Genomic DNA, 9,386 nt, shown 5'->3' with positions numbered 1-9,386 from the left:
ATAGATGGGAGGGGTTTGAATGGGAGCTGCAAAGGGTGGGACTGGATGGTCTGTCTAAACGAAGATACGGTGGGAGGGGTTGGATGGAAGCTGAAGTGGGACTGAATGGTTTTTCAGGAGAAGAGATGGGAGGGTTGGAGGGCTGAGGGGCTTGAGGTTAATGGTGGGAGCGGTTGATGCTGAAGGGATGGCTCTTTCAAGAAGAGTGGAGGGTTGGAGGGGAGCTGAAGGTGGGACTGGATGGGTTTTCAGAGATAGATGGGAGGGGTTGAGGGGAGGCGTGAAGGGGGATCTGGATGGTTTGAGAGTAGATGGGAGGGGTTGAGGGGAGCTGAATGGTGGGACTGGATGGTCGTGCAGAGATAGAATGGGAGGGGTTGAGGGGAGCTGAAGGTGGGACTGGATGGTTTATAGACTAGTGGGAAGGGGTTGAAGGGGAGTGATGGTGACTGGATGGTTCAGAGATAGATGGGAGGGGTTGATAGGGGAGCTGAAAGGTGGTGGGAATAGGAATGGTCTGTCCCCCAGAGATAGCAAATGGGAAAGGGTTGGAAGGGGAAAGCTGACGGTGGGGCTGGATGGTGGTTTCAGAGATAGAATGGGAGGCGGTTGGGGGGAGCTGAAAAGATGGGACTGGCGAATGGGTTCGGTTTCCAGAGATAAGAGGGCAGGGGTGACGGGGGAGCCTGAAGAGGTGGAACCTGGAATGGTGTTCCAGAGAAAGAGGGAGGAGTTGAGGGGAGCTGAAGGGTGGGACCAAAAAATAATATAACACTAATAATAAAATAATACTGTGTCTGTAACCCTGTATTATAGTATGTAACAGTGTAATATAGTCATGGTAGACATGTATGAATAGTATAGTAACATGGTATATAGTATAGGTACATGTATATAAGTAATCGTAACATGATATATAGTATTCGTAAGCATGGTATATAGTTGATGTTAACATGCTATATACGTTGAATGTAAACATCTGTATATAGTATGTAACATGTATTAATAGTTTGTAAGCATGTGTATAGTACATTAACATGTTATAGTAGGTATGTACATGTATACCTACGTATGTGACATGTTATATAGTAGTGTAACACCATGCTATATAGTATGTAACATGTCAATACTAGTATGTAACACTGTAATATAGTCATGTAACAGGTATATAAGTCATGTTAACATGTCAATATAGGTATGTAACAATGATTGTATACGTATGTAACAGATGTGTATAACGGTATGGTGACCATGGTGTATAGTATGTACAGGCATGTATATAGTGATGCTCAACATGTATATCAGTATGCTAAGTCATGTATAGATAGTTTATCGTAACGATGTATATAGTATGTAACAGTAATACTAGTCATGTAACATTGTAAAATATAGATATGTAACGCATGTAGTATAGTCAAACAATGGTAAGCCATTTTGTCGCGATCGTGTAGATGATGGACCGCCTTCATTATTATCATCCCAGGAGTTTCGTTAACATAAGTTATAGGGTTGGATAGTCGAAATGCTACAAATGACGGAGGATTAGTAATGTAACCTGTATATAGTCAATGTAACTATTAGGTTCATGATACGCTTGCTCATCAGCTAACCGTGTATCAACTCAGAGCGTACAGCTAGGTAAATGGCTAATTAGATGGAAAGAGACCAGGCTTGAGCCTAAAGTGATTAAGATACTCCGTCGCCTTAGGTGTTATGCTCTCACAGACTCGCTTCGGGGAGAGGTTGAGAGTAACGCGCCCTGGGCTCTCCTTAGTCTGAGAGGCTAAATATAGTCAACTAACCACATTTCATTCAAGAGGAAAAGTCGATAAAGATAGAACAGGGATAACTACTCAGGTAGTACGGATAGTGTGGGTCACGACTTAAGTGATGCTTGGAAATGATGCAGCAACTCATGTACACTTACACTGACATTATGGATAAAGGCCGCACGTCACTTGGGCAATGTATCTGGCAATAGTTAAATATGATCTAAGGCTCTAAAACAAATATGTCATATATAAATGGACAAGATACTAATCGATAGTACTCTGCTGTTATCTATTGTCTCTCTGAACACCATCCAGTCCCATCCTTCAGCTCCCCTCAACCCCTCCCATCTATCTCTGAACACCATCCAGTCCCATCCTTCAGCTCCCCTCAACCCCTCTCATCTATCTCTGAACACCATCCAGTCCCATCTTTCAGCTCCCCTCAACCCCTCCAATCTATCTCTGAACACCATCCAGCTTAGATTTCTTCTTGCCATATATTTTATATCTGTGCTGTGATGTTTCACAAAAGTTCTGAACATTTCTATTCTCATAGTTTCTACAGATAGTAAATTAAAAATAACATTTTCTTTTTTACTAAGAGCATTAATATATTAGTGATTGAATGACTATGGCTTTTCAAGTCACCCAGTAGTGCTATTTGCAGTGTGAGCTTTCGGTAAAGGTTATGATTTTTCAGCCATTCCTGAACCTGCGACCAAAAAGCAGCTACGTATGGGCAGTACCAAAACAAGTGATCTAATGATTCTAATCTCTTGGCAGCAAAATCTGCAGAGCTGGGAGGGCTGTATCGCCCATATATATATATATATATATATATATGCATATCCCTCTGTGTTCTATATATATATAACATTCTGTTGGTTGCAGTAGTTTTGTATAATAGTTTAAATAGAAAAACTCTTACGTTTTTCAAGTCTTGCCAGAAATTGTCAAGTAGATTTAAGTCAAAACTAAAACTAGGTCACTCAGGAGCATTCAATGTCATCTTAGTCAGTAACTGTAGTGTTAGATTTGGCCTTGTGTTTTAGATTATTGTCCTGCTGAAATGTGATTTTTTTTCTCCCAGTGTCTGTTGGAAAGCAGACTGAACCAGGTTTTTCTCTAGGATTTTGCCTGTGCTTAGCTCTATTCCATTCATTTTAATCCTAAAATACTCCCTAGTCCTTGCCGTTGACAAGCATACCCATAACATGATGCAGCCACCACTTTGCTTGAAAATATGAAGAGTGGTACTCAGTGGTGTGTTGTGTTGGATTTGCCTCTAACATAGCACATAGTTCATTTCTTTGCATTTATTTTTTCAGTTTTACTTTACTGCCTTATTGCAACAGGATGCAGGTTTTGGAATATTTTTTTATTTTCACTGTAATTTAGGTTAGTATTGTGGAATAACTACTGTGCAATGTTGTTGATCCATCCTCAATTTTCTACTATAACAGCCATTAAACTCTGTGTTTTAAAGTCTCCACTGGCCTCATGGTGAAATCCCTGAACAGTTTCCTTCCTCTCCGGCAACTGAGTTAGGAAGGACGCCTGTACCTTTGTAGTGACTGGGTGTATTGATACACCATCCAAAATGTCATTAATAACTTTACCACGCTCAAAGGGATGTTCAATGTCTACTTTTTACATTTTTAGGGTTAGGGTTGAATACTTATTGACTCAAGACATTTCAGCATTTCATTTTTTATTAATTTGTAAAAATGTCAAAAACATAACTCCACTTTAACATTACGTGGTATTGTGTTGTAGGCCAGTGACAAAAACATCTACATTGAATACATTTTTTATTCAACCAGTAACACAACAAAATATGTAAAAAGTGAAGGATGAATTCTTTCTGTGGGCACAGAGAAATACATCTCTCTGTCTCCCTATCTCTCGGGCTCTCTGTCTCATCTTACTGCATTTTGGAGAAAATGGAACCAAATTACTCACAAATTAGTGCTACGTCAGGGATTATCCTTGTGAAGTAGACTCAGCGCTCAGCAGCGTTTAGGCCATAACAAATGGATGTGTAGCAGCCAGGTTAAGCAAACAGCTTTCATAGAGCCTGGCACAACGAGGCAAATCAGCAGCCAAGAACATAGAGAGAGATCACAGTCAGTTGAACGTTCTCTCGTTTTCTTGTTTTATCGTTTTCTCTCTCCCCTTGTCTCTCTCTTCCTCTCTCTGTCTCTCTGTTTCTGTCTCTCTCTCTCTTGCTCTCTCTGACTCTCTGTTTCTTTCTCTCGCTCCACTCTTTCTGCTCTCTCACTCTGTCCCTCTCTCTCACATTATTTCTCATTCTTTCTTTCTCTCGATCTCTCTCTCTCAACATTTTGGCACCATCAGCCAAGGTTAAAGCAAAACAATATATTTCTGAAGAATCTCATCATGATAACAGTAAAGTTATGACCCTGTCAATACTCAGATCGTCAGACATTTTCATAATGAGCGAATACTGTCATCTTTCAAGTAGTTTCTTTTGACAGCCTTAATATTCAAACGGATCTGCTTCTGTAGGACAAGATGACCTTCTATGGAATGGGTGTTGGGAGATACTATGGGTGTTGGGAGATACTATGGGTGTTGGGAGATAATATGGGTGTTGGGAGATAATATGGGTGTTGGGAGATAATATGGGTGTTGGGAGATACTATGGGTGTTGGGAGATACTATGGTTATTGGGAGATACTATGGGTGTTGGGAGATTAGTTGGGAGATACTATTGGTGTTGGAGATACTATTGGGTGTTGGAGATTACTATGGTGTTGGGAGATACATATGGTTTGGGAGATACTATGGGGTGTTGGGAGATACTATGGTGTCGGGAGATACTATTGGTGTTGGGAGATACTATGGTTATTGGGAGATTACTATGGGTGTTGGGAGATACTATTGGTGTTGGGAGATACTATGGGTGTTGGGAATACTATGGGTGTTGGGAGATAGTTGGGAGATACTATTGGTGTTGGGAGATACTTGGGTGTCGGAGTTACTATTGGTGTTGGGAGATACTATGGTTATTGGGAGATACTATGGGTGTTTGGGGAAGATACTATGGTTTGGATGTTGGGAGATACTATGGGTGTTGGAGATACTATGGGTTGTTGGAGATACTATGGTTGTTGAAGATACTATGGGTGCTGGGAGATAGGTGGGAGATACTATGGGCGTTGGGAGATAATATGGGTGTTGAGAGATACTATGGGGTGTTGGAGATAGTATGGGTATTGGGAGATACTATGGGTGTTGGGAGATAGTTGGGAGATACTATGGGTGGTGGAGTTGCTATGGGTTGGGAGATACTATGGTGTTGGGAGATACTATGGGTGTTGGAGATACTATGGGTGTTGGGAGATACTATGGTGTTGGGAGATACTATGGGTGATGGTAGATAATTAGGGTGTTGGGAGATACTATGGGTGTTGGGAGATACTATGGGCGTGGGAGATACTATGGGTGTTGGGAGTACTATGGCGATGGGAGATAATATGGGTGTTGGGAGATACTATAGGTATTGGGAGATACTATGGTTGGGAGATACTATGGGTGTTGGAGATACTATGGCGTGGGAGATACTATGGGCTTGGGAGATACTATGGGCGTTGGGAGTACTATATGGGCGTTGGGAGATACTATGGGCGTTGGGAGATACTATGGGCGTTGGGAGATACTATGGGCGTTGGGATACTATGGCGTTTGGGAGATACTATGGGCGATGGGAGATAATATGGGTGTTGGGAGTTGCTATGGGTGTTGGGAGATACTATGGGTGTTTGGGAGATACTATGGGTGTTGGGAATACTATGAAATATTAAATATGACATCACGTCAGTAACTTTTTCATTTTATTTGCAGTTTTATTGAGATGTGTGGCTACACGTCAAATCCGCGTGTTGAAAATTAGAGGGTACAGGATAAAAATAACTTGGCAATGAACTTAGTAAAACTGCTGTCATGTTCATTAGTTTCACTATATAATCATTATATGCTATACTGTGCTACATCGCATATTCATTAGCAGCTCATTACAGGTCATAAGCAATGCACTACATATTTACTAGTTCTAGATGAACAAGAGGTTCACAACAGGTTTAGAACCTCCCTTTACCATACCTAACAACAGGTTTAGACCTACCCTTTACTATAGCTAACAACAGGTTAGACATACCCTTTACCATAGCTAACAACAGGTTTAGACCACCCTTTACTATAGCTAACAACAGGTTTAGACATACCCTTTACCATAGCTAACAAACAGGTTTAGACCTTCCATTTACCATAGCTAACAACAGGTTTAGACATACCCTTTACTATAGCTAACAACAGGTTTAGACCTACCCTTTACTATAGCTAACAACAGTTTAGACATACCCTTTACCATAGCTAACAACAGGTTAGACCTTCCATTTACCATACAACAACAGGTTTAGACCAACCCTTTACTATAGCTAACAACAGGTTTAGACCAACCCTTTACTATAGCTAACAACAGGTTTAGACATACCCTTTACTATAGCTAACAACAGGTTTAGACCTTCCATTTACCATAGCTAACAACAGGTTTAGACCTTCCATTTACCATAGCTAACAACAGGTTTAGACCTTTCTTCCTACCATAGCTAACAACAGGTTTAGACATACCCTTTACTATAGCTAACAACAGTTTAGACCTACCCTTTACTATAAGCTAACAACAGGTTTAGACATACCCTTTACTATAGCTAACAACAGGTTAGACCTTCCATTTACCATAGCTAACAACAGGTTTAGACCTTCCATTTACCATAGCTAACAAAGGTTTAGACCTTCCCTTTACCATAGCTAACAACAGGTTTAGACATACCCTTTACTATAGCAACAACAGGTTTAGACCTTCCCTTTACTATAGCTAATAACAAGAGTTTAGACATACCCTTTACCATAGCTAACAACAGGTAGCCATAGACACCCTCCATTTACCATAGCTAACAACAGTTTAGACCAACCCTTTACTATAGCTAACAACAGGTTTAGACCAACCCTTTACCATAAGCTAACAACAGGTTTAGACCTTCCATTTCCATAGCTAACAACAGGTTTAGACCAACCCTTTACTATAGCTAACAACAGGTTTAGACATACCCTTTACTATAGCTAACAACAGGTTTAGACATACCTTTACCATAGCTAACAACAGGTTTAGACCTTCCATTTACCATAGCTAACAACAGGTTTAGACCAACCCTTTTACTATAGCTAACAACAGGTTTAGACCTACCCTTTACTATAGCTAAACAACAGGTTTAGACCTACCCTTTACCATAGTTAACACAGGTTTAGACCTTCCATTTACCATAGCTAACAACAGGTTTAGACCAACCCTTTACTATAGCTAACAAACAGGTTTAGACCTACCTTACTATAGCTAACAACAGGTTTAGACCTACCCTACCATAGCTAACAACAGGTTTAGACCTACCCTTTACTATAGCTAACAACAGGTTTAGACATACCCTTTACCATAGCTAACAACAGGTTTAGACCAACCCTTTACTATAGCTAACAACAGGTTTAGACCTACCCTTTACCATAGCTAACAACAGGTTTAGACCAACCCTTTACTATAGCTAACAACAGGTTTAGACCTTACCTTTACCATAGTTAACAACAGGTTTAGACCTTCCCTTTACCATAGCAACAACAGGTTTAGACATACCTTTACCATAGCTAAAAACAGGTTTAGACCTACCCTTTACCATAGCTAACAACAGGTTTAGACCAACCCTTTACCATAGTTAACAACAGGTTTAGACATTCCCTTTACCATAGCTAACAACAGGTTTAGACCTACCCTTTACTATAGCTAACAACAGGTTTAGACCTACCATTTACCATAGCTACTTGTTTCAGTGCTTCTCTTGGTCATGGCTAATGTCAGAACCCCAGAACTAAAATCGTGTGTAACTGCGTCAGATTAAGTGCTGTGGGGGGGGTCCCTAAACAGGAATCTATCTACAGGTCTTTAGGCAAGTCTATGGACCAAATGTTCCCTCCTCTTCCGAAATTTGAATTGTGATTTGTCCAAATGATCAGTGATGCAAAATCAGCGAATCAAAACGCAGTTCCTCGTTACTTAGTCACTTCCAACAGTGAGTTGACAGACGCTACGATGCCGTTTATGTTATCTGTGTCTATCCACATGAGATTAGGTTATGGTTAAAGCTGATGATAAAGGTTTGAAATGACAGTAGGATTCAAAATGTCTTCCTCTTCCAGGTGTCTAGTGAGGGCTCGCCAGACACGCTCAGTGATGCTCAGACCTTCACCATCGCAGTGATGCCTGAACTCCCAGGGTTCCCCCAGCTGGCTCCCGCCTGCGACCTACAGATAACGGTAATGGAAAAACAGAACGACGGACAAAAATACACTATCTACTGCGGAGTAGTAGTCTTCGTGCCTAGTGAAAGTCTACAATAGTAAAAGTCTACAATAGTAAAAGTCTACAATAGTGAAAGTCTACAATAGTGAAAGTCTACAATAGTGAAAGTATACAATATTAAAAGTCTACAATATTAAAAGTCTACAATAGTGAAAGTCTACAATATTAAAAGTCTACAATATTAAAAGTCTACAATATTAAAAGTCAACAATAGTGAAAGTCTACAATATTAAAAGTCTACAATATTAAAAGTCTACAATATTAAAAGTCTACAATATTAAAAGTCAACAATAGTGAAAGTCTACAATATTAAAAGTCTACAATAGTGAAAGTCTACAATACTTGACAATTCAGAGGATTTCACTCTGTGTTGTGTTGGATTCGACCCAAAACTTTTCGGTTTTAGTCTAGCACAAAAATGTAATTTATTCTTATATTGTCTTGCAGTATTACTTAATGGCCTTGTTGCAAATATAGTCTACTGAAAAACTCAGAGACAAGATTTGAATATTGCTGGAGTGTGTGTGTGTGTGTGTGTTGGGTGGAGTGTGTGTGTGTTGGGTGGAGTGAGTGTGTGTTGGGGATGGAGTGTGTGTGTGTTGAGTGAGTGAGTGAGTGAGTTGATGTGAGTGGAGTGAGTGAGTGAGTGATGAGTGAGTGAGTGAGTGAGTGAGTGAGTGAGTGAGTGAGTGAGTGAGTGAGTGAGTGAGTGAGTGAGTGAGTGAGTGAGTGAAGTGATGAGTGAGTGAGTGAGGTGTGTGGTTGGGTGGAGTGTGCGTGTGTTGAGTGGAGTGTGCGTGTGCGTGTGCGTGTGCGTGTGCGTGTGCGTGTGTGTGTGTTGGGTGGAGTGTGAGTGTGAGTGTGCGTGTGTTGGGTGGAGTGTGCGTGTGTTGGGATGGAGTGTGTTGTGTGTGTGTGTGTGTGTGTGTGTGTGTGTGTGTGTTGGGTGGAGTGTGTGTGTGTGTGTTGCTGCTCATCTCTGAGTGCATGCTGATGTGTATCTGTGTGTGTGTGTGTATCCATGCAGGCGCTGGAAGATCGTGTGACCGTGCTAACACCCACAGCTTTGTCCTTTGTGGACTCTGAGACGCCCAGTGAAAAGCTTGTCTACAACATCACCAAGCCCCTACCTCAGGGACAAGGTAATCTACCCTGCCATCTTCTATCTTCTCAGGAGGAGACAG

At 40.9% G+C, this 9,386-nt stretch overlaps 1 protein-coding gene across 1 annotated transcript in view; it reads left to right on the top strand.

Moving 5' to 3' along the window:
* The window catches only part of LOC112074109 (extracellular matrix organizing protein FRAS1-like), a gene marked incomplete at its 3' end in the record, with an annotated part of 36,550 nt that overhangs the window by 22,651 nt on the left and 4,513 nt on the right, over positions 1-9,386 (top strand). Inside the window, exons 8-9 of the mRNA XM_024141330.2 lie at positions 8,040-8,156; positions 9,230-9,344. Of these exons, the coding sequence (XP_023997098.2) occupies positions 8,040-8,156; positions 9,230-9,344 (232 nt within the window). The remainder of the gene's footprint in view (positions 1-8,039; positions 8,157-9,229; positions 9,345-9,386) is intronic.

This window comes from Salvelinus sp. IW2-2015, unplaced genomic scaffold (assembly GCF_002910315.2).
Source record: "Salvelinus sp. IW2-2015 unplaced genomic scaffold, ASM291031v2 Un_scaffold2500, whole genome shotgun sequence".
Lineage (NCBI taxonomy): Eukaryota > Metazoa > Chordata > Actinopteri > Salmoniformes > Salmonidae > Salvelinus > Salvelinus sp. IW2-2015.
Note: the sequence above shows the minus strand (reverse complement) of the source record. Positions and strands in the feature narration are given on the sequence as shown.